Source organism: Accipiter gentilis, chromosome Z, assembly GCF_929443795.1.
Source record: "Accipiter gentilis chromosome Z, bAccGen1.1, whole genome shotgun sequence".
In the NCBI taxonomy this organism is placed as follows: Eukaryota; Metazoa; Chordata; class Aves; order Accipitriformes; family Accipitridae; genus Astur; species Astur gentilis.
This window is the reverse complement of record NC_064919.1, coordinates 42,717,624-42,744,433: the sequence shown is the minus strand read 5'-3', so window position 1 is coordinate 42,744,433 and position 26,810 is coordinate 42,717,624. Positions and strand designations below refer to the sequence as shown.

Sequence of the window (26,810 nt, the reverse complement as noted above, 5' to 3'; positions counted from 1 at the left end):
GTTTTGGAGTTGAGGATATCGAGGATCTGAGGATCGCTATACTCCAACTGAAAAAGAGATACTGGCAGCCTATGAAGGAGTTCGAGCCGCCTCAGAAGTGGCTGGTACTGAGACACAGCTCCTCTTAGCACCCCGACTGCCAGTGCTGGGCTGGATGTTCAAAGGGAGGGTCTCCTCTACACATCACGCGACTGACGCCACGTGGAGTAAGTGGATCGCACTGATCACACAACGGGCTCGCATAGGAAACCCCAGTCGCCCAGGAATTTTAGAAGTGATCACGGACTGGCCAGAAGGCCAAGATTTTGGAATGTCACCAGAGGAGGAGGTGGCACGTGCTGAAGAAGCCCCGCTGTATAATAAACTGTCAGAAAATGAGAGGCAATATGCCCTGTTCACTGATGGGTCCTGTCGCATTGTGGGAAAACATCGGAGGTGGAAGGCTGCTGTATGGAGTCCTACACGACAAGTCGCAGAAACTGCTGAAGGAGAAGGCGAATCGAGTCAGTTTGCAGAGATGAAAGCCATCCAGCTAGCATTAGACATTGCTGAAAGAGAAAAGTGGCCAGTGCTCTATCTCTATACTGACTCATGGATGGTGGCAAATGCCCTATGGGGGTGGCTACAACAACGGAAGCAGAGCAACTGGCAGCGCAGAGGTAAACCCATTTGGGCTGCTGCACTCTGGCAAGATATTGCGTCCCGGCTAGAGAATCTGGTTGTAAAAGTACGTCATGTAGATGCTCACGTACCCAAGGGTCGGGCCACTGAAGAACATTGAAACAACGAACAGGTGGATCAGGCTGCCAAGATTGAAGTGGCTCAGGTGGACCTGGACTGGCAACATAAGGGTGAGCTATTTATGGCTCGGTGGGCCCATGATACTTCAGGCCATCAGGGAAGAGATGCAACATATAGATGGGCTCGAGATCGAGGGGTGGACCTGACCATGGACGCTATCGCGCAGGTTGGTTATCCACGAATGTGAAACATGTGCTGCAATTAAGCAAGCCAAGCGGTTAAAGCCCCTGTGGTATGGAGGGTGATGGCTGAAATATAAATTTGGGGAAGCCTGGCAGATTGACTATATCACCCTCCCACAAACTCGCCAAGGCAAGCGCTATGTGCTGACGATAGTGGAAGCAACCACCGGGTGGCTGGAAACATATCCTGTGCCCCATGCCACTGCCCGGAACACTATCCTGGGCCTTGAGAAGCAGGTCTTGCGGCGACATGGCACCCCAGAAAGAATCGAGTCAGACAATGGGACTCATTTCCGAAACAACCTCATAGACACCTGGGCCAAAGAGCATGGCATTGAGTGGGTGTATCATATTCCCTATCATGCACCAGCCTCTGGGAAAATCGAGCGATACAATGGACTGTTAAAGACTACATTGAAAGCAATGGGTGGTGGAACTTTCAAACATTGGGATACACATTTAGCAAAAGCCACCTGGTTAGTCAACACCAGAGGATCTGCCAATCGGAGTGCCCCTGCCCAATCAGAATTTTTACATACTGTAGAAGGGGATAAAGTCCCTGTAGTGCACATGAAAAATATGTTAGGGAAAACAGTCTGGGTTACTCCTGCCTCAGGCAATGGTAAACCCATTCGTGGGATTGCTTTTGCTCAAGGGCCTGGGTGCACTTGGTGGGTGATGGAAAAAGATGGAGAAGTCCGATGTGTGCCTCAAGGGGATTTGATTTTAGGTGAAAATAGCCAAAATTAAACTGTATGATATTAATTGCTATATAACCCTGCTACTGTATGTTATCATTATTATAATTGTTATATGCTATATCCATAGTACTATAGCAAGAAAGAACTGTGATAAAACTGAGCAAAACGCAATAGTGATGGAACCAGAACTGACTCCAGCATGCAACAATCCAACGGTGCACACCATCCTCCTGCTACGTCAAATGTCAGCTGCTCGTCACACCGCACTGAAGACCAATTCTGCTCTACTGACTGGGAGGACTTTGCACCATGCCTCCTGCCCAGACAGACTGGTATGACAGATGGAGCCCAGAGTCGGAAACTAATTGAACTCAACAAATGTTTTATGAACATAACTCATGAACTAAAGGAATAATATCTCTGTGTGTGTATATATATATCTGTCATTGTTCATATGTCTCAAAGGACTGGAAAGGTGGTGATGATTAATCAGGATGTAACTAAAGGTATGGGAACTGAGCATGACGTCAATGGTATAGAATAAGGGGTGGATACTGTCCTGGTTTCAGCTGGGATAGAGTTAACTGTCTTCCTAGTAGCTGGTACAGTGCTGTGTTTTGAATTCAGCATGCGAAGAATGTTGATAACACTGATGTTTTCAGTTGTTGCTCAGTAGTGTTTAGACTATAGTCAAGGATTTTTCAGCTTCTCATGGCCAGCCAGGGCACAAGAAGTTGGCACAGGACACAACCAGGGCACCTGACCCAAACTGGCCAACGGTGTATTCCATACCATGTGACGTCCCATCTAGTTTAGGAACTGGGAAGTGGGGGGGGGGGGGCGGGGAATCGCTGCTCGGGGACTGGCGGGGTGTCGGTCGGCGGGTGGTGAGCTATTGCCCTGTGCATCATTTGTACATTCCAATCCTTTTATTACTACTGTTGTCATTTTATTAGTGTTATCATTATCATTATAATTTCTTCTTTTCTGCTCTATTAAATCGTTCTTATCTCAACCCAGAAGTTTTACCTTTTTTCCCGAGTTCCTCCCCCATCCCACTGGATGGGGGAAGTGAGTGAGCGGCTGCGTGGTACTCTAGTTGCTGGCTGGAGTTAAACCACGACAAATATGAACTCCCTTTGATGTGGATTGAAAACCAGCTGAATGGCCGGGCCCAGAGCGTGGTCATCACTGACACAAAGTGTAGCTGGAGGCCAGTAACTAGCGGTGTACCCCAGGGGTCAATACTGGGTCCAGTCCTGTTTAACATCTCCATTAATGATCTGGATGATGAGGAAGAGCGTTCCCTCAGCAAGTTTGCTGAGGACACAAAACTGGGGGGAGTGGCTGACATGCCAGAGGGTCGTGCTGCCACCCAGAGGAACCCTGACAGGCTGGAGAACTGGGCTGACAGAAGCTGCGTGAAGTTCAAGGAGGAGAAGTGTAAAGTCCTGCACCTGGGGAGGAACAACCCCAGGCACCAGTACGGGCTGGGAGCCAACCAGCTGGAAAGCAGTTTTGCAGAAAAGGACCTGGGAGTCCTGGTGGACACCAAGTTGCATGTGAGACAGCAATGTGCCCTTGCGCCAAAGGCAGTGAATGGTATCTTGAGCTGCACTAGGCAAAGGATTGTCAACAGGTCAAGGGAGGTGATCCTTCTCCTCTCCTCAGCACTGGTGAGCAGCCACTCCAGCAGCCAAACCTGGAGTACTATGTCCTGTTCTAGGGTCCTTAGTACAAGAGAGACATGGACATACTGGAGAGAGCTCAATAAAGGGCCACAAGGATGATTAAGGGACTGGAGCATCTCTCCTATGAGAAAAGGCTGAGAGAGCCTGGAGAAGAGAAGGCTCAAGGGGGAATCTTATCAATGTATATAAATACTTGAAGGGAGGGTGCAAAGAAGATAGAGCTAGGCTCTCTTCAGTGGTGCCCAGTGACAGGACCAGAGGCAATGGGCACAAACCAAAACACAGGAGGTTCCCTCTGAATATCAGAAAACACTTTTTTTTTTTCTTTTTTTTTTTACTGTGAGGGTGACTGAGCACTGGCACAGGTTGCCCAGAAGGGTTGTAGTGTTTTAGTCCTTGGAGATATTCAAAAGCCAACTGGACATGGTCCAGGGCAATTGATTCTAGGTGGCCCTGCTTGAGCTGGGGGGTTGGACAAGACGACATCCAGAGGTCCCTTCCAACCTCAGCCACTCTGATTCTGTCATTTCAGTCTTCACGTTTCCACACCAATGACCTTAGAACTCTTCTGTCTTCTTCTTGAGGAATAAGAGACTATTTAGCAAATAGATCATCTCTTGAAACACAGACTGGGAATGCAGTCTCTATAAAATGTGATAAATTTCTAGAGCTGATGAAGACCATATTTAGTAACTCATTTCTTTGGGGTTATACATGCATGCTTCTTATAAACAAATGGAATGACACATCCTCTCTCTACTAATTTTTTCGTTCTGTAAACAACAGTTAATTGAAATTACTGCACACTAATACATACAGTGTTCTCAGACAGTCTATCACTGTTATGGTAAGACTCTAAAAGTCTACTTGTCAAGTGGAATTAGGTTAATTAAAAATTAATAATCCCTATACTAAAGTATGCATGTAGCCAATTAGCTTGCACCAAAAATCCCCATGAAAGGGCAGCCCTTGACACAGTTAGTAGTAGCCAAGACAACCCACAGCATGAGTTAAATATGAAAACAGTATTGTAAAGTAAGTGAAAACCAGTTTTCAGCATACTGTTTAAGCAAAGCAAAAAATGTTTGCTTCCTATCATACAAACACAGTATTTTAGGCAGCTATTTCCTTACATAAGCCATCACAAAGTACAAAACAAGGTACAAAGAGGTGGAACGAGTTTGGATGTGGCTGGTTATAATAATCGCCATGATGTGTAACAGGAAATAAAAGTTGAACACTGGCTTAAAATACTTATCCAGCTATTTAAAACAAAATTCCCAGGTGAAAACCACTGACAATTCTGAAATGATCAAGGGAAAATAATCCCAGATAAAATTATAATTTCCATCAAATAAAAGCATGACTTTAAGTTCATAAATTTACAAGCAACATGACCCAATATCTTTAGGTTAGCTTTCACTACCATCACAAACTTGAAGAAAATCTCCTTATACAAAACTTGGAAAGGATTATCCCAACAGTGATCTTAATACACCCATTCTTAAATTTCTTACTCAATGACTACACAAATGGTCTTTTTTCCCAAGTAGGTTTAAACCCCATGTTCCATTTATACCTTTTTCAGTCTCCCAAAGCACAGAGGAAACAATACTACTCCTAAACCCTGTAGCACTGTTCTTTCACACTCGACAGCTTTTTTTCTGCCAAACCTTGTTCTCTCTAAACGGTCGACAAAGTTACAAAAAAAGACAGCTATTTCTGACAGCTGCCACACTGCAATAAAGAATCATTCTCCTCCTACCTTGCAAACCTGTGCAACTGCCAGCCATGACCTGGTTCTTTTGAAAATCTTGTGGACACATCTGTTTGCCTAGCATTTTTTCAATTACCTGTACTATAAATTCCTAAGGTCTCAGATGACCCAGCTAAAACCCTCTTCATCCTCTGTCATTAATGGTTTTACCATTCCTCTTGTGAAATGCTAATGGAGCACATTATGTCCTGTCAAGGGCATACAGATACAAGAAAGATGTGTGCCTTATGAGTATATGTAATATTGTTATGACAAAAAAATACGATCTGATAGATTTAAACAAAGTTTAGGAAGCAGTCTGCGCCTGGTTTTTTTGTATGCCAACTGTTAGTTAACATTATAGTTGATTTGTAAACTATGAAACAAGGGATTTTAAATTCTAATGTTGAAGATAATACCTTAATTAGAGCCCCATGAATTAGCCTGTATACAAGTTAAATAGAGGAAACTTAACATTTAAAACCACTTCAAAAAAGTGGGCAATAGTCCGTGTCACAATGCCAGCAGGTGAAGGGCTTCCACCCTGAAACAAATGCATCACCTGCACAAAAAGATTACCTCTTCTGTGTCTGATGGTCATGGAATCTTTACTTGCATTCTCCACCCAGTCACCTCCACCTGGGGCTACCCAGTGCACTGCTGCCATACAGCCAGGGTGGCATAAAATTAACATGCACAGCATCTATATATTAACCAATATATATAATAATAAGCAACAGCTGCAGTTTCATCCTTAATTCATATTGCCTGAAGCTAGAAGACAGATTCGGCCACACCGCTAATTAAAGGCTAGTATGTCACAAGTTCCAAGAAGTCCCAAAATTTTCTTAACTACCACCTCCCCAAAAAGACACAAAAATCAAAGGAAATGGAAAACTTCTTAAGTCTAAAGTGAAAGCTATTAAATGATAGGATACTTTCCAAACTTATACAATATGAATTGGAGTTAAACAACCAAACAAAAAGGTCAGGATGTGAAATGATAGTGTGGTTTGGGAACCTGAAAAGAAGTTTGCAACCTATAAACAAGACTTTTTTCTTATCTCCAGTTTGAAATTTAAAAATGAGAAACTGATCCTGCTCTTGTTTAAATTAATACATGCAAAAGTAATTCTACTTAATTCAGTTCAGTAAGACCTGTATAAAAATCTGTGCAGAAGAAGAGACACTAGGCTGGGAAATTCGACACTTTAGACTGAGAAAAAATTCAGAGTGGCCACTGTTTAAGACCAGAAACTGAAACCAGTATGTATTCTGTGTCTTCTACCTTCTGAACAGACAAATCTGACTATGTGGTATCCTACTTATTATTATTTGGGGGGAATGGGGTTACTATCTCTGTTTCATTAATTATCAGAAACCCTGCTATACTGCAAAAGACAAATGCATCTAAATTTTTTCGTCCTTTCTATCAAACATGGATGATCATGACCATGTTCATTATACAGGCAGAAACTTCAGCACCAGGGAACTGCCCCTGTGAAAATCACAGTTCAGGTTGCAGGATTACTCCAGGGTAAAGTCAGGTAAATTGCTCTTACATATTGGTTTTACACTATAATTGTATTCACAGATGAAAATGTTTGAACTGAATTTTGGCATGTATATAACAGCTCCAGAGAGATGCTATTATTAAGCTCATTATATTCAGCCACCATTCTTAACTGTACAATTGTTCTTTTCTTGTGAAATTTCATATCTTCTCACTGAAAAGAAACATTAAGAAATCGATCTTGACTAACCTTGTTTTCATTCTGATGAGCCTGAAGGAAGAGCTGTGTAAACACCTGTATTATGGTCATAACTTCTGGAGTTCCATCAGTTTCCAGCAGTGCATTCCTAAGCAGTGAAAAGTTAGATTACAACAGATCAGATAATTAGTCTGGCTGTCACACCACTGTTAATTGAAATGAAGAAAAAAAAGGTGCATTTCTTGTATGATGTAGATTCAAGCTGTGTCGGAGCTCATTATGCCAGTGTGGAAACCGACAGAAATGCTAACTTTGCAGGCTTTTAAAATTTTATTTTTACTTTAAAAAAAACATATGCAACTCCTACAAATAAACTAGATTTAGTAAGTATATACCATATACATGTAGACACACATAATTCACCCTACCAAGGGGGGCGGGGGGCGGGGGGGGGGGGGGGGGGGGAGTATAAAATTAAAAAAGAGACTACAACAACTTTATTAGGCAAATTTGGCACCTGAACAGACTTACTGGGTTCAGAGCTACTATTCACATGCCTACAGTTAAGCATACGTTAGTGCTTTGTGGGACTGCATCCCATAGGCCATCTCAAATTAGAGAGAAAGTATAATCTAGTACAATCTCCTGGGATATGGTGCCTGGAGGGAAAAAAAAAGAAAAAATCCCAACATCTTGACTGTTAAATATAATACTCCTACTGGACCCAGGGTAACAAACAAAAGTTGTTGCTCAAATTTAAAAGTTACATATTTAAAAAACTACACAAGGAGACTGAACTTAAATATTAAATAATACAGCTGCTGTTCAATCGCTGTGACTCCTTAGTGATCACTAAGAAATGAATCAGCAGCACAAAAAGAAATGAGTATATACCAAAGGCATACTTTAGATCAGTAATTGCTACAGATTTAATTAGGAACTAGTGCATTTCAATGTGCTTTCAACAGTGAAATCATAAAATGCACTCTGGAGGTTCAGGAAAGTGAATGCTTTAACTGGCCTTCCATAGGGCATAATGTAACCTTGAGCAAATGGAGCAGAAAAACACATGGGCAACAAAGTGTAATTTTCATTCTCTTATTTGAAAGACATATCATAGTAAGGAGAAAATATGTTCAAAAGTAAGCTGCCTTTAGATATAAGTTTTTTATTATAGAATTGTTTCATTCTTTCCGTAATGATCTAAAAGATAAGAACAGCTAACATATTACTGTAACAGAGAAGCTTTGCAAAACTACAAGCAAATATAATCACTAATATAAACACAAGAAATAGTACACAGAAAAGCAGGACAGTCTAGGTGTATGGACTTCTGTACAGCCGCACAGAGCAACAAAATAAGCTTCTACTTGGGAAGTATACAAGTTCATATCGCTGAGATAAAACAATTTAGCACAATCAACCTCAGTAAAAAGCATGCAAATAGCAGGAAAAGTTATTCCTGAAAGAGACACAATGCTTAGATGTGTACTTCTAACAGAATATTAACTCCCAAAATAAAAGGAATTTTGTGCCAGCTGTAGAAACATAACACAGTTTCCAAGCAATGAAGTCCAGTTCTTTATCAGCAGCTCTCTAAAATCTCATATGTGACTAAATCTGGAACAGCATCTTAATGTCTGCACACCACTTGATAATAGTTGGAAGGATGTCAGAGAAATACAACAAAAATGAACACAAAGCTGCAGAAACCAATTGGTCTACAAAAGCCAGCTAACATACACAGTTTCACGTAATACCAAGAGGACCTGAAACACAATACTTTAAAATATATCAGTGGTTTAATACCAACAATGTAGAGGAACAAGCATACTAAGTAGAAACAATTGAAAGCAAACAAGGGAACAGAAATGTAGGCTGAGCAACAGAAAACACGATCAATTTCTAAGACGATTTGGAACATTAATACAAGTGCAAAGTTTTATTAGGAAACACCCTGCTGGACAAAGTCCTGCATTGTCTAAGAAACTGCATTTCATCCATTTCTACTGTCTACCAAATGGAAAGAGTGCAAAACAGCTATGTAGGTCTCAATTATTCAGAAAATGCTAGCTGTGCTCAGACACTGGGCCACAGCAAAAGAAAGGACTGCCATGCCAATAGCTGCTAAGTGGTTCCACTCTCACCACACACACAGTTTCTACAGTGAAGACTCTTCTGTTAGTGCCTGCACTAACCTAAACATGCAAAGAAACACACAAATGCCCCAAAACACGCACACCTGAGAGCCCTTCTTTCTTAAGAAGGAAAACACTTGATGAACAAAGGATGTCATTCACTAAATACATTACTGTTGTATCGAAACTTTAATACTGATAACCCCAGCAGTAGATCTACTTAAAAAGAATGATAAAATAGTAAGTCAGGTGAAGCGAAGAGAAAAAGCCACTGAAAACTGAGTACAAAGGACTGGAAGCCCCCATGTGGTAAGCAGTATATATTGCTTCAAAATAATGCATTCAAACCCAAAGTCATTATTAAAAGGCAGATCAATACTTTAATGCCATCAAAAGCATATCTGATATAAATCCTGAAGACTATTAACATAATGTAAAAGAGGCTACACTGGTAAGTGCAAATGTTTTAGCTAAATTCCATCTTCATGCTGGCATGCACCAAGCCATTTCAGCATCTATAATTTTCACCTCAAAATCATATTTCAACCACAAATCTCTACTGAAGTACAGAATAACTTATAAATTTTAAAGGTTAAAATACAAGGTAGTCAACTGTATCAATTATTATTATAAGGTAACTTTTATGTAAAGTTCACAAGATTTTTAACATTTTTCATTATTTGCATTATATTACACAGAAAGGGACACTAAAGCATACAGGTAAAGAAAAAGACATCCTGAAATTATAGTATGTCCCAGATTATAATACTCCTTCTTCTCATGATGAAAACCTCAATGTTTAAGCTGATCATTTGAAATGCTTCCCACTATAATTTCAAAACTTACTTGAAAATTTCATTAACAATTCTGAAAATGGCAGGATGGCTTGCTGCTTGTGGCTGTTGATAAACAAATGAAAGAAAATTAGTCATTAATCAGAAACAACTCAAACAACTGCCACCGTATAATTTACAGCTTAACTCATGGGTGTTATTACACTGCAATTATTAAAACGTAATTCTCAGATCAACTCTTACTAAACCCTCAGATTTTCTCAGGATTAGGTTCTTCAAAATGACTTGTCAAAGTCATGGAAAGAGATCCACAGTGATACCAAGTGGGCTAAACAGCTGATAAATGCAAACACCTGGGATCCCAAACTGTTTATGACAATGATAACTATATATACTAAAGGAGACAGATAGAAAGAACAGGTTGTTGCATGCAGTTGCTAGAGGCAAGAGACAGGGAGCATATTTACAAAAAGCTTTTCTCTCCTCTTCACAGACAATCCCTTTTGGATGTGCTTTGAGATTCTTGCTACATCTTCAAAATTAAATTCCAGAAATTAAAATTATCACCTTTGTCTTTTATACTACTGCACACATTTTTGTCCAAGTCATTTTTTTCACAGTATTATCTTCCTCTGTGAATTTCAGAGTTGTTAGTACAAGCTAAATATCTCAGTGCATCAAAATGTGGTGGTTTTTTTCTTTAAACTAGCGAAGCTTTTTATCATGCTACCACACAACAGACTGTTTTAAGAAGGTAGACATATTAAACATGCACTACTAAACACACTACTTTCTAATCGTATATTCTTAAATTCTAAGATTTATTAGGCTTTTATAGAGCACCAAGAATAAAAAACTATTTACACATTCTGCAAAGTGTATTTGCCTAAGTTAAAAAACAAATTCATGCTTTGTGTTTCTGAAGTTAGCACCTGAAGAGCTGATAAGAATTTAGTTCTTGAACAATCTAGAATAATGCATGTTTAATAAAATGCATTCTATAAACTTCAGGATGCATGCAAGGAATAGCGTTTATAAATGGCATTTACTGTAACAGCTTTAAGTGCCTGACGCACTATTCCAAAGGAAAGTTTTATGCATTTGTTTCAAGCTAAAAGGTACCAAGTAGGATAGAATTTTTTTTCTTTTTAATTGCACACAGGCAGAATGAGGACTTTGTATGATAACCTCAGAAAATAAAGAGACAACCTTTTACACAAACAGTGTAGAAAGGCTCCTTGTTTCTCACAGTTGTCTTTGCCACACTGGAAATATTAGGTGGCACCTCATTTCCACGTTGTACCACCCTTTACCGTTGTCAGAGGCTGTAGCTAACTTGTCCTGTTGAAGGTGTGCCATCTAGTGTTCGAGAGTATTTACAGCCGGCTGTGTGGACGCCTGGAGAGCAGCATGCAGCTTGTTGCAAGGCTGGTCTCCAAACTTCCACTGCTAGAGGAGAAGACCAGACTGGCTGGATGAGACAAAAGAGACACGTTCATTCTTTTTTTTTTTTTTTTTTTTTTTTTTTCTCCCTAAAGGAAGTCTTGCAGTAGACGATCTCCCAAGGTGCCTTCCAACCCCAACCATTCTGCAATTCTGTGAAAACACTGGAAAGTGAGAAGTTTGTTTTTCAGTCCTGTGGGCTGAACGGGTGAATTCAGCCATTTCTCCAGTCTTTTCAGACACCCTACATACCTGTGCACGCATACTTCTGTGATGGCATACCAACCCACCGTTGGTTAAGACCGGTTAAATATAAACTAGAAAGGGTCCATCAGCACGTTGCCACACATATCAAGATCAAATCATAGCTCTTTTAAACAAGACCAAAATAAATGGGCTGTATGCAACAACGAAAGACTCTCCACGCTTTCCTGCCAGACAGCAGCAGTCTACAGTACTCACTACAAGAAACCGCAGTTAATAGCTCCTAGTATTTAATCTACACTACTGAAATCAATATGGATTTCATCAATGGTATTCAAAAGGGAAAACAAAAAAACCCTCAACCCCAGACCCCACTGTCAGTCTAATTCCACAAGATATTGATCAATGGATGGCATTGAATTAATTTGCAAGCACTCAAAGTAAGAATGCTATCATAGTACAAAAGTCTCCAAGGCAATTTGAAGATGTGCCTGATGTGTAGCAAGGACCAAGAGCAGGCAGCACAATTCTGCTGCGGCCCACAGAAATTCAGGGGTTTGGGAGGGATTATCAGTTTCAGGAGGGATTCTCACAGGGTTTTCATGTTGTTGATATTATCTCCTTATTTGTCAAAATAAAAAGGCATTTTACATTTCAATAATCATGCCTGCGACTATGCAATATTTTTCACAGAAAGCTCAGAAAACCAAACATACTGCCTACCAGGAGCTTGTTCCATCACTTTTAAAACATGCACAATACATACAGCACAACACACACTAAACCAAAAATATCCAAACACAAGGAACTGGAGCTCCATGTGTGATACTATGATTACGTATTTTAAGAATGTGTGCCTCTTCAGAAAAAAAAAAAAAAAAAACCCAAACACAAAACCACTGGGATATTTGAAAGAAATAAAATAAGAAAAATACACTGTAACATAAAGTATTGCATACACAAGTTCTGTAGAACTACACTACTTTTATATCTGTGTTATCAGAAAGAAGAATCCTAAGCAACTCATTCATAATACAAAGCCAGAACTGAATAAAGAAATAAGAAAAATACATTTGTATCTACAGGAAGCAAGTAAATGGCACGAAGAGGAACAGACTAATAATTATATAATGTGTTTTATTCACACCATAGAATGCTCTGTAACAACCGCAACTAAGAGTAAACATAGGGAAACAAATTGTGCCCAAGATCACACAGCAACAGATTTGTGGTCATAACACCACAAATACCAGTTATTTTGACTTTCAGACTCACATGCAATTAATTGGACACACCACTTTCACAGTTCAACACACCTAGCTTTAAGAAACTATTACACTGCTTTATTTCAAATGTTGTCTGTATTTCTAAATTGTATATTTACCTGTATTCCTGAATCTTATGTTTACCATTTAAAAATAGGAAATGTCACTTAATTTTTTCTTATACCAAGTGCCAAATGTATTTTATTTTCAAAATAAGCGCACACTTATTTTGAAAGCACAAACATCTTCTTACAGAGGTTTAAAAAGCTCCTGAATTCATCAACATTATGAATAAATTAGTGTGCACTATTTCAAAAATTTTACCTTAACAATACAGGTTTTGAAGACAGGCAATACTGTGGGAACTAATTGTAACTTAGCTGGAATGTATAGCAACAAGAAAAAAAGCTTCTCATTTTCTCTCTCTATCCTTCCTCCTTTCTCCCTCGTTAATGCCTGTTTCATTGGCACAGCTCCCAATGAAAGGTGAGTGTGGATTCAGCTAGACTCAAAACCTGGGGATAAGGCACAGCAAGAGGGCAGTGCAATGGCATGGGAACCAGAGCAGTCTCCGGCTTGGTGTCCTGTCAGGCAATACAAGAGTCACCATATCCCCCACTAAAACTGTATTTGCTCTGTAATGCTGCAGGAAAAATAACAGCAAGTGACACTCCACAGCTAGAACTTTAACTGCAGAGTGCAATATATTTTCGATGCTGGGCTAGACTTGGGAAAGCTGACAAGTGGAAAAACAAAGCACAGCAATAACAGGTGTTTTATAAAGGAGTTGTCAACAAATTTTAAGCCCTCTCAGCCTTTTGCACTTTTCTTGCAGCAAAACTTGGAAAGAAATAAAACTACTTTGCAAAGCTATCTAAGCACTGAGCACTTACTATAACTGACACTGATTCATTCACATCTGTTTTACATACATGTGCTTTAAAAGTCTGTTTATATATACATCTCTCTATGCATTTCTGGTAAAGCATAAAATTCCAATACCTGTATTTATTTAAACTTTAGTTGTTAACACACACATACAAACCTTAAAAGGAAGACATCCACTCACCCACCAAATTCTGAAGAAGCTAAAAGAGTATTTGTGATGGTCACTTCACTGGTTTTTATTACTTCTGAGTAATTACAGAATTTCTAATATTAATTCCAGTTTAGACCCCAAACCACAACGCTAATAGCATACCATATAAATCACAAGTTAGTGGACCATCACACTACAATTACTCTTGGAATTAAAATATAAGATAATAAATATTTTATAATATAAGTACAGTGGTTTAAACTATCTGGGTATGATAGATCTCTATGAGCTTTATGTACAGTTTGGTTACTGTATCAAAGTCTTTTATTTAGATAAATGACTCTGATAATGCAATTATAAAAGAGCTTATTGAAATTTCCTTCTTATCATATACTATAATCAAATCACTAACATATTTCTGCCTATTTGTACTCTACAGGTTTTCTTAGAAATAGAAAAAAAGTATCAATCAAGTTCTGTCTCATGATTCAACTTTTTATTACCATATCCATGAGGCAAACAGAAGTCACATCCTACAAATACCATAATCCAGCTGCCAAAAACTGCATACTCACATTCCTAAATAAATATTTAAATATCTTTCAGGCAGGCTAAATTAATCATACTGTTGGATTCAAAGTGCTGACTGATCTAATGCCAGACAAGTATCTTTATAGTACCACGTACAAGTTGTACAAAATACCGTGAGGTGTTGTAGAATGCAATTTCTGGATCAAATCTTTTCCTTCTATACTGCCTCTCTCAAGCTTCTCATCATGTTTTTAATCAGACTGCTGTCTCCCATTTTATGCACTCTCCCTCTTACCAATGCCTATCAATCAGCAATATCCATCTTCCAACTGCTCTCTTTATGCCTGCATTCATTGCGCTCCTTGTCCACAGGATGTCCTCTCTAAACCAGCATTCAAAGCTGCTGCACTGGTCTTCCCACTCCGTGAATAACTTATTTTGAAAGCACAAAGTCTTTGGAGCAGAGGCAAGTAAGGACAACCTAAGTGTGCTAGCAGAGTAATGTTCCATTCTCTTCAGGAATCAGGATGTGAAGACAAGGTAAATACGAACATTGTTAATAAACTATAATAAAACAATAATTAAAACAAAGATTTTACTTCCTTTTATATATAACCTAGATTTTTCTTCTTTTCCTCAGCCACATGTGGTAACATATACTGTATTCAACTCACAGTGTATCTGATACAGAAACTTTAGGCGCAGGCTTAAGATATAGCCTTGTCTTTTGGAATACCTAGATCCCCAGATGACATATGAAGTACTGTGGATGCCAAGCATTTATGAGATTTGCAAGTATTATAATGGGTCCCTAAAATAGAAATTTGCAGATTCAATTATAAAGGAAGACTATTTAAAGCTATCATTCTTTTCCTATCTAGAATACATACTCTGTAAGCAGTTTCGTAGGCTGAAAATAAGATACCACGTGCCATTTTTTGGTTCTATCCATTTTATGAAATACATAATTTAAGGACATAGCACACATGCTATTTCACACTATAATTAACAATTAAGTTTACATCTAGTGTTGCAAACTAGCTCATTATTTTGCAAAAGGTGTTGAGTCATTTTCTCATAGGAAACATTTTTGGTGCGCTGCATAACACAGCATTTGAAAACAAACTTTAATTACAGTTGAGCAAATGTTTTGTATTAAGAATTTTGTTCAGGTTTGCAAACAAAACCAAGTAACTAAGCAGTCCATAATAAAATAATCTAAAAGAAATTTAAATTGTTTAAATTGCTAAACTGCCAAGGGCACAGGGATTGAAGTAAAAGCAGATTCAAATCCTCCCTGGCCAAAGTTTATAATTTTTTAAGACAGAGGCAGGTACTCAGCACTCCCACCAGTCAGATTCTCTTCTCTTCATCCATTCTTCATTACTGGATAAAATCTTCTTTCTCTTCAACAATTCAGTGTAAAAACTAAAAATTTAGTGACATTCCCAAGACTCAACATTTGTATATGCCACATGACAGCCATTTGCCTCAAACATGCCGATGTATTTGAAAACTCTCTGTCACTTCTGAAACATGAACAAGCACTATCAAATGTACTACATGTTGCACATACCAGTAAGGAGTCTTTTATGACACAAGCCACTTCTTCCAATGAATTGAACTGAGTGGTAACCAGCCGGTCTAAAAGATACAAGGCAGCTTTTTCAAGGCTTGGTAAGTGACGAAGCCAGAGGCTGAAGACAGCTGATTCAGGGAGGGAAATCTTCTTCCTGGTTTAGAGAGAAAAATACTGTTTTCCCTGAGAAACTGGAAGGAAGACAAAAGTGTACTACTTTTTTTTTTTTTTTTTTTAAAGCACATTGCAGAAAAAGAATACACAAAGACCAACCTGCAGCAAGACACAGAAAATCTTGTTTACAGTACTCTGTTCAATATCAAATAATAATGGGAAAGAACAGGGAATCACCATCATCTACAAATGAAACCTTACCACATGCCTTTAAAACCTAAAAATTTGGTTATGATGGATCCCAGCAAATGGAAACAGAAGGTTTAAGTCTGGAGCTCCCTTCTTCTCTAGAGAAAGGTCCTGCCCCACACTTGCGCTCTTTCAAACCCAGACTGCATCCTGCAGACTGCTCTGCTCAGAAAGTGTCAGCAGCTGACAGATAAGCAGGAAGGTCCTGGAAAATATTACTGCTGGTTAAATCAAAGCATTACCTGTCTTTGAAGAGAAACTTAAAAAAATAATAATAAAAAAGAGGAGGTAGAGGTAGGTAAGTCTTCAGCCCACCAACACTGACCAGAGCCTTTTAAAACAGAAATGGTTAAGAAGGTAATCTTTTCACCTAAAGCCTTCAGCTATAGCTCAGCTGAAGTATAGTATTGTACCACTAGGAAATAAAAGGCACAGTTTATTTTGAGACAACACTGTAATTTGTGTGGACCAGCACAAATCAAAATATACTAAAGTAGCCACCCAAGACGAAGAGATAACACAGCACAAAACATCCTGGAATATTTTTGCAGCCATCATGATAGTTGCATATTAAAAGGCTAAAACCAAAAAAATTTACAAATAACAAGAAATACGTGCCTTGGTCTTAAATCAAGTTAAGATTAAAAAACCTAAAATTAGTCTGGAGAGTATATTCAAACTGAAACTACTGATAAAAAAAAGAAAAATACCAGTAGAAATAAGATTTTACACCATTTTAGGATCTATTTTCAATGTATGTATTTTACCATACATTCATTTAAGTATCAGCCTTCAGAATTCTGATTTCTATTAAAAAGCTGTATTTTTCCATTCAAAACTATGTAATAGCTTAATTTTGAAGTGTACATCCATAGACAATAAAAATATCAAAGTACATAAAATTTCAAAATTGTAAAGCAATGGTCAATTTCAAGATGCTGTTTAATTAAGTATCATTATTAAAGCACATATGCACATCAGAGTAAATTAAGAATGACAAGAGATTATTTAATTTTGCCACAATCATCTTATTTGTTGTTTTTGTGGTAGCATGGTAGATAGTATGGATATTATAGATATTTTGCTAGGAAAAGAAATCTAATAAGCTTACACAGAGGTGTTCCAACTCTGAGATTTAAAAAAACATATAGGAAGTAACACGTAGTCATTGTCCTTCTGCAACTGAACTTGCAGATGGTCCCACTGGGACAATGCTGAGCTCTGTGGACCACTGCAAGTCTCAGTATCTAGTAATCCTATTTCCTGGAGCAGGCTTCACCCGTGTTTAGAAGGAAAACAAGTGTTCAGAACACAATGACAAAGTTAGGGAACACAGAATTCAAATGTTAAAGTGGGGAAAAAACATAAAGTACAATCACATTTATGTTAAGATCACATGAGCTTCAGTGTCAGGCCAGGAGTATACAATGCAAAGCATTTGTGAGCCTACATCTGCTCTCAGGGAAACCACAAACTTCTGTCAAGGGCCCTGCAAGAGTCACCTAGTCAAGAGCCATATGTACCGAACTATTTTTGCTCACTGTGATAAACATGTAGCTCAAAAGTTTGGCAAAGGGACATTTACTTCAGTCGGAAGAACCTTTTATGACCATCTAAAGGATTCAGACTCATGTTATGAGGCAGCAAAAGTATGTCATGATGGACTGCCCATCAGCTTACTGACATCAGGAGAGACCACCCATGCTGAACCTGTGAACTTGCTCTGATAGTTTTCCAAACTGCACTACTGGTTGTGGAAAGCGTCCACTCTGAAGCCACAAAAGATGGACAAGTGAAAGATAGCGCTGTCTTTTTTGGGACGCATCTTTCACGACAGTCCTTCACATTCCTTTTTCACTTGTTTTCCTCAGCTTCTAGTAATGTGTGGAAATTAGTAATTGCGCTTTTCCATTAATTATTTATTTTTTGCTGGAGCCCTCACTGGAGCAATATAACAATCGTCACTGGAACATTTAGAAATTACAATGTTAAGTACAAAGGAAGCAATTAAAACTTTTATTAAAAAGGAGACAAATGGATAATTGAGGTAAAGTGTTCACAAAGGACCTTTTCTAGTATTCAAAAAAGATGTTTATAATGCAGTCCCTCAGCTACAACTTGAATAAAGCAACTCTCAAGCAAAAGTAGGCTGTGCTTTCCCTGACGTCTTTTCTTCCCTGCCACAGCCCATCTTGCTGATGTTCAGCTTCATTCAGCTGGCTTTCATCTGTAGACCGATTTTATCAAAAGAGTGGCTTTAGTGGTAGCAAAACAGGCAAAGTTATATTTCACAAATTGCTCCTCTCAGACTCATTAAAAATAATCTGCTGAAAACCAGGAAAATTTAAAAACCATTTTCACAGAAAAAAAAACACAAGAGAAATATGAAAACAATCAAACATAAGGATCTATCTTGTGCACAGAAAAATAGATTGCTCTCAAAACATCAAGTTAGGAATGTTGATACACTTACAGGAAAGGTAAATAACATTTTTATGAAAACTAATTATATCTTTCACAAAATTCCTAAAATCTGTTGAAGACTTTAACCTCCATTTTAAAGAAAAGGTGGGACAAAGTTCCAGTCAATATTTAAAGCTATTAGGCCACAATTTGTACATCAGCAATATAAAATTCTGCTTCACCCTACAACCTGAGCCCTGCTAGTCAGATGCAAGGGAAATATTTTACTAGACTGCAGATGATATACAGTGCATCCATACAAACCCAGAGAAAAGACATTTAATGGAATTAATAATCTTTATGAAAAAAACATAAAAATTATACAGATCATGCTACTTACTTTAGAAAGGCCTCATTCACAGCCTCCAGAAACTCTGAACTGAGAATTTCTTTTGATGCACCTCCATGGTAAAGAAGGAGAGTTTCCAGCAATGGAGTTAGATCAGGCACAGTAATGAGAGGGACACAGAAAAGGGACACAGCATTCACACGACTGGCTGAAACTCTGAGGGAAAAATAAATACAGTTCATATTTCAGAAAAGTCAAAACTTTTTCAAAACAAATTTCTAAACTGATAAGGCAAAAAAAGATTAAATTAATTACAGAAGGTTAAATGTAAGAGATGCACACCTAACTGCAGAAAAATTATTTATTGGAATGACTGTTGACATGTTGCTACATATTGTCTGAAGAATCTTAATGAGAAGTCAGGGAAAATTTTGGTATTTCAGTGGTCAAGGCTAACCATGTGAGGGATATCAATACAATTCTGAAGTGCAGCCAGTTGTGTTCACCCCTTCTAGCAGGGAGTGCTTTGTCTTTCCCAGGATCAGCAAAGCACAGGTAGATTCACACCTCCCATGCAGGTTTGCTAGACCCTCACAAGAGACCACCTGGCTGCATTTAAGGCCTCCTGTTGTTCTCTCAAGAGAGACAACTTCTATGAACCAAACAATACAATCCTGCTGTCTTCAAGTGCTCAGCTGAAAAATTCTTGTCTTACAGATCTACAGTGAAGGAATCTTAATATCTTAAGTGGATCTTAATATACAAACCACTCACTTGACCTGCTCACTAAAACTATATGCTTGGAAATGATTAAAGACAGTGGAACCTGGAATGTAAACAAAACATGGAACCTTTGGAACATAAACAAAAAGGAAAATGGCACACAACTTAAGAGATAAAATTTGAAAAAGGAAATCACTTGTTTCCCAGAGTATATATAGTTTCTAGCACATGAAACTGCAGATTTTTCTGGATGCAGTTTTGACAGGAAGACATTTATGAAGACCAAGAACTCCAAAATACTTAATTCTAGCAAATTAGTAAGTGCTAGATTGTTTGTAAAAGGCTTCCTTGAGTTGCTGCAAGTTTCTCCTGATGGCATTGTTCACTAAAAGGGGTGCATTCTTTGCAAGAACCCAAAACTGTTTTCTTTGGGGAGCCACCAGTACAGTCTATGAAGAGCTGAGACAGGAATTACACTACCAGCTGCTCTGAGTAAGAACTAACTCTATTGCCCCGCATGTATTAAAGCTACTCCCAAACAGATGTCACCTAATGGTCACTTGCATATGCTGTGACAGAAGTGCTATGACTTGTGGACACAGGATAACATTCTGGTTTCCACAGTGAGAGAAATAAAACATGACACATTTTTAAAGACTCGAATTTCTGAGTAAGTACCTAAACAAATATGTGTTTAAGGTTTTTACACTGAATTACATTGAGACGCAGTTTTATTATGAGAAGTGTTTCTGTAGAAATGGTAATTGTTGGGCTGGTATTTATTGTGCGGTAGTGTTTTCCAGGATCTAGATATCTAATCTTCACAGACCACAGATTCTTTAAATCAGTCCCCTTTATAAAATTCTGTTTCTAATTCTGTATCCTGGATTAGCAAACTTTAGCAGTTTACTTTACTCTTAACTTTGGAAGAAAAACCCTGCAAAGGCAATTTTCTTCTACATAATCTTCAAAATATGTTCTTGGAGAATACTGCACCGTGCATTCCACTGTGTGCAATGAATTTGCACAGATGTTGTCACCTGTGTTGCTGTAAGCTTCACTGAATGGAGAAATGAGACAAGGTACACTCTAACCGCAACCTACATTTGCCTCTGCAACTTGAATAAACAGCCATATCATAACTTCTGTGCTCAAAAATTCACCTAAGTTCAAAGTCTTCCTTTTCTCCCCCTAGAAACCAGGTATTTCTCTTCCTAACAGTCTCATTAGCTTTTCAGCTAAGTCTCCTTCACCTTACTTTATAAAATGTGGGTGTTTGTTTTCCACATTGAACAAAACTTTGTGATGCTCCTCATTAGCCATGTCCATAATTTCAGTACTGAAGTCAGCTCTAAATGTATTCAGCTTATTTACTCTTCCTTACACAAACACCTAGATACGAGAAGGAAGGGAGAAAAATAGCCAATCTATTGGCTAATGATACAAGGAACATGTTTCAGTCATCCTCCTCTTTCTTGTAACTTTACAGGCTATGTGGTGTTAAATAGGTCATAAAGCTCAGAATATGCACAGGAGAGTGATACATTTAAAACAGAAGACACAATTTCAGTATATAGTCTATATTAAAAATATCTATCCTTATTTTTGCTTTTGTTTTTTAGCTGGAATACACTTAATTTACAGGTAATCAAAAGGATCTACTGACATATTCAAATATGGTAATTTTTAAAGTATTGACAAAAGACTATGATCTGCACTTCAAGCTCAGTGGAAAGGCACAAATTACACAGTGAAAAGGCATGACCATGTAAAAAGTAGTGACAGCAGTAGCATTAGGCAAATATATCCCCATAAAAAAAGGTCACAGATTTTGGCTTAATTCACTGTATTTATGTAGTGTGGATGAAGAAGGTGATTATTCTCACTGACTATACCTAGACATGTAGAAACAGCCTACACAATGTTGCAAGATGATTATTAGCATTTCCTGATAATTTGGATTGGAGATTTGGCCAGAGCGCATAGCAGTTTCCTTCCCACCCACTTTCTCAGACTTTCGTCCTTCAAAAACCAGACCAAGGAGGCAGTTAAAGGGTGGAAGTACTATGTGCTTGGGTACATTTAAAATAATTGCATATGAAACATGCAGTATTGCCACAGTACTGTTTGGTACCAGATCAAGGAACTAATAGAAGGAAAATGAGAGGTTCTTTAAATAACCATGGACAAATTTTTTCATTAATAACAACTGCAAAGTAACTACTGTTCTGTTATATTAAACTATCACTTGCACAAACAGGGAAAAATATTTCTTCGGAAAATTTTTTTTGCTTTTTCTCATAGTAACTGCTAGAGTTAACTTTGGTTATAAGGATGCATATAGCAGCCAACATTATGATCACGAGGTTCAACAAGGCCAAGTGCAAGGTCCTGCACATGAGTCAGGGAAACCCCCAGTATCAATACAGACTGGGGGATAATGGGATTGAGAGCAGCCCTGTGGAGAAGGACTTGGGGGTACTGCTGGATGAAAAATTGGTCATGAGCCAGCAATGTGCACTCACAGCCCACAAAGCCAACTGTATCCTGGGCTGCATCAAAAGGAGCGTGGCCAGCAGGTCAAGGGAGGTGGTTCTGCCCCTCTACTCCGCTCTCCTAAGACCTCATCTGGAGTACTGCGTCCAGCTCTGGGGTCCTCAGCACAGGAAGGACATGGACCTGTTGGAGTGGGTCCAGGGGAGGGCCACAAAACGATCACAGGGCTGTAATACCTCTCTTACCATGAAAGGCGGAGAGAGTTGGGGTTGTTCAGCCTGGAGAAGAGAAGGCTCTGGGGAGGCCTCACTGCGGTCTTTCAATACATAAAGGGATCTTACAAGAAAGACAGAGGGAGACCTTTTCCCAGGGCCTGTAGTGACAGGACAAGGTTTTAAACTGAAAGAGGGTAGATTCAGACTAGCCATAAGGAAGAAATTTTTTACAATGAGGGTGGTGAGGCACTGGAACAGGTTGTCTGGAGGGGTTGTGGATGCCCCATCCCTGGAAGTGTTCAAGGTCAGGTTGGATGGGGCTTTGAGCAACCTGGTCTAGTGGAAGGTGTCTCTGCCCATGGTGGTGGGGTTGGACTAGATGGCCTTTGAAGGTCTCTTCCAACCCAAACCATTCTATGACTCTCAGGTTAAGTATAAACTCTTACATGAAACACAACTTAGCAAGCTTGTCTGCACCTGAAATTACCTATGTATATATCCAAAACTTTCCAACTGAAGCCTAAGTTGCCCAAGGCTGTAAAAAGGTCCTCACTGAACTCCAATGATCCAAACTAAAATATATCAAAATGATGTTTAGATAACACCTACCTCCCCTGAATGTTAAGTCCATTGAACTGATTTCCTCTGAGTTCTGTTACTAATGGAAAGACCATCTGTTAAATAAAATAACATAAAATAACATAAAATTATAAATTACACACATTAGTTGCATGGTTCTCTGTGTGACTGACATACTGTAGAGGTTAATAACTTTGTTCACTCAGTTTGATTTCTTAATTATTGGTGCCAAACTTAAGCTCTCCAGATCACTGAATAAATTATGCTGCAAAACATTTTTTGAACACAGTGTACACCTTCCACATTTGAAAACTAAGCAGCTATTTATTTTAACTCTGCTTCCCCAAGAATTGAGGCAAAACTTTCAGAAGAGCACTAATAATAATTTTTATATGCTTTCTCTAATTTAAGTCAACACATTATGAAATATTGTTCCCATTATTTTTATATATTAAATGTAAAAGACACTTTTCCCAAGATTTAGGCCTCATCTACTATTTTAAATGCCATGCACACAGTCAAATAAAACATTCCAAAAGTTACATTCTAATACGCAAAATAATATATAGAATTTAAAATTTACAGGGGAAAAAAAATTAATGATAGGGCAGACATTTTTTTGTTATAACACAACAGCAACAGGAATTTTATTTTTATGAACATCTATTACAGTGTAATCTAATAAAAAATTTTCTTCTTTGTCCAGAGATCTCCCACTTCATTTTTTCCCTTAAAAGGCTGTAAAAGTGACTGAGGTAAGAAAAGATAAACAAAGTTCAGTCCATGTTCCTTATAACAATGAAAGCTCCATGTATGTGCATATAAACTGGTGATTTATTATTAACAATTTCCCAATTGCACAAAATACTTACATTTTTAACTAAGTGACAGTAATAATCGGCTGACGTGTAGCCAAGAGTTGATATGAATGTACTGGTTTCAGCTTCATTACTTTCCCACTTAGAAGAAGAAAGAAGATGGCACAACAAACTCTGTGAGAAATCAACAGAAGGGCAATAAAAAAAAGTATTAGGCTGTAACATGCTGTTTGAAAAGAACTGACTGCTACTGAACTGTATCTGGGGTAAGATCTTTTGATCAGTTGTGGCCATTTTACACCATAAACACAGAAGAGCAGGCAGCTCCCATCATCCATAAGGAAAATGCTGCAGCTGCTACAATCAAATGTGGGTTCACACACCACACAATTTCAGTAGTTGTGCAATAGCAATGGAGGCCATCCATGTCAAAACCAGACAGATCTTAGGTAGGTTTCAGTTCTCTGGGAGCCACTTCAGTCTGATATCATCTGGATAGCAGTAGTCATGTTGCTACACTGCAAAAAACTCACCTGTAGTCTTGATCAGTACCATGATCAAGAAGAGAAAGCACTAAGTTAACATTTACTTTTCTGTATCATTCCTTCAAAAGGCCCTAGTATTTTTGACAGGATTCAGGGTCTGACCTCATAATTTAATTTGCTTAATTTCCTCATTATCTTGAAAAGATAATGATAAAATTTTAGTTTGACATTTACTTCACCAATTTCACTATGGAATGCTTTGAGTCAGATTTAATAAAACCTTTTAAATATGTCATATAAAAATCAAACCTATCCTTTGATGATACATTTGATATACTGGTTCTGCAGGCACGTACAGAGGACTCTGAACACATTACTCTGGTTTCATGCTTTCTCAGTCTTCAGTGCGATACTACAACTCTGCTGTCTTTTGGACAGATCTTATACCCCAGCACCTTCCCATCTGAACTCATTTATGAAAACTGTTGTGTGAAACCTTGAGCAGGTTTTTGCATCCTGCTCTCATAACTGAGCAGAGGAAGTTTTATGCTGCTTATCAAATGATCTGCTCTGAATTTCTTACAGTTTTCTTTTCTTCCTGTCCTCTATTGCGACATGCTGAGGTAGCAACAGCTACATTCCCTTTCCAGGGGTTCATTTTGGGGCTTTATATATCATTGACACTTAAAGTATAAACTAAATTACACTTCTTATGGCAATCAGTATAAAACTCTTTGTAACAGAGGCTCAGAATTAGCAAAAATGGAAAAAGACCTTCTTTTTTAAATTATGTAATTAAAAGGAAAGTTCAGACAAAAGCTTTGTGACTTCCGTGGCCTTAGGGTGTTTCACTCTACATATTCTTTTGAAAAGAGGGATCTGATGAAAGATACAAGACTAAAAAAATAAAAATCAGTTAGCTCGTTTTCTGCTTTCAGAAATCCAAACCAAATATTAATGCATGCTTTTGTTGAACATTCCTAAGCAACTGCTTCAGAAGTCCTAGAGTTAGATGTATTCCACGCATTCCATGTTTGATTAATGTGAGAGAGAAGATACAATCAGCAGAAGCACACTAGAGCTCTAAGAAAATTCATTACTATCAAAATAAGCAACAGGCATTTGGGAAACCCTATTTATTGTACTTTTGTTTAGGATTATCTTACTACCTTGCAGACTAATGTTAAATGCCTAAATATTTTCTTTCATTGTAAACCTCTTTTCGTAAATAGCCTTCAGCAGGAGAAACTGGTGTTTTACTGTCATCCAGTGACTTCCCTAAAACTAAGGAGGAAGGAAAATGCTGTGGCAACACACAGGGTTTCAAAGAAGTAATTTACATGCAACTTTTGCATTCTTATGAAAAAGACATTAAAAGGTAGATTTTCAAAATGTACAAGCATCTAAATATATCAAAAGTAAAGGCTAAAATCTATTAAATTGTACAATCTCCAAACACCTCTTAATCCATTTATTAATATCAAACCGTATATATTTTTATTGTCCTTTGCAACTATTACTAAAGTTAAAATTTGTTTTCAGATCACTATCAAGGCTTCAGACAAGTACTTCCTACAAAATAGGACAGTCTGCCAAGTAGAATGAGATAAGGGATCAGACTGCAAGTTGAAAACAAAATAAAGGAGGAGTTAGCAACAACAAACCTGGGATGCCAGTTTTGCTAGAGGTAAGGAGGGGGCTTGAAAAGTACAAAGTTTGTTGGATTGCTCAGTGAAAGACTTGCAAACAGCTTCACCACTGAGAAGAGCAAATATAAAAAGCTTTGAAAAGGATTTGACAGGTTGACATGGCAGCTAATGACAGTTAAATGATGGAGTAGCTTAAAACCCCATATATTCACCTGTAACACCACAAAATATATTATGTAGTGACCCTCTCTGTAACCAGAATTTTCCTAAGGATAAAACTAATCAAACACTCTCTATGTGAAGAGTAATTTCAAAATTACTTTCTCCTTATCCTTGTGTAACAGTCATTGTTAACCAATCAATAGAGAAAAAGACAAGTCAAAATTACTACATATCATCAGAGCCTGCATACAGCCTGCAACACTTCCCTGTTTTTGTTGTGGTTTTTTTTGTTTAGTTGGTTGGTTGGTTGGAGTTTTGTTTGTTTTTCCTCTTCTGAGCACTTTACTACATCTGTGCTAGGATTTTACAGATCACTTCAGTTATTTTTTTGGAACACATAAAACCTCTAAACAGCCAGAAGGGGGCAAGGAAAACAGCGGTAAGGATATACTTGTAGTCAAGATGAAAGGAGCTATTAGGTATGTATAAAACAAAGGTATAAAAGACAGGTATGTATTAAAGGTGAAAAACATTTAGAATTCAGCTCTATGTCACGTATTTCATTTTACAGATGCTATCACCAGTGCAAAGCCTGAGACATAACTACCTGGGACAAAGATAAGAAATTTGGTAACAATAATTTAAAGCATTCATCTTTCAAGGTTCAAATGCTTTCTTTGGTCCAAAACATATCCAGAAAGTTCTCCTTCTCTCTAGAAAATGTAGCTCATT

At 38.1% G+C, this 26,810-nt stretch overlaps 1 protein-coding gene across 1 annotated transcript in view; it reads right to left on the bottom strand.

The window, feature by feature from the left end:
* Nucleotides 1-26,810, bottom strand: part of FANCC (FA complementation group C) — a 92,984-nt gene that overhangs the window by 15,095 nt on the left and 51,079 nt on the right. Inside the window, exons 5-10 of the mRNA XM_049796255.1 lie at nt 23,837-23,956; nt 22,995-23,059; nt 19,003-19,167; nt 15,834-15,990; nt 9,828-9,880; nt 6,895-6,991 (exon numbers count right to left, since the gene is read on the bottom strand). Of these exons, the coding sequence (XP_049652212.1) occupies nt 6,895-6,991; nt 9,828-9,880; nt 15,834-15,990; nt 19,003-19,167; nt 22,995-23,059; nt 23,837-23,956 (657 nt within the window). The remainder of the gene's footprint in view (nt 1-6,894; nt 6,992-9,827; nt 9,881-15,833; nt 15,991-19,002; nt 19,168-22,994; nt 23,060-23,836; nt 23,957-26,810) is intronic.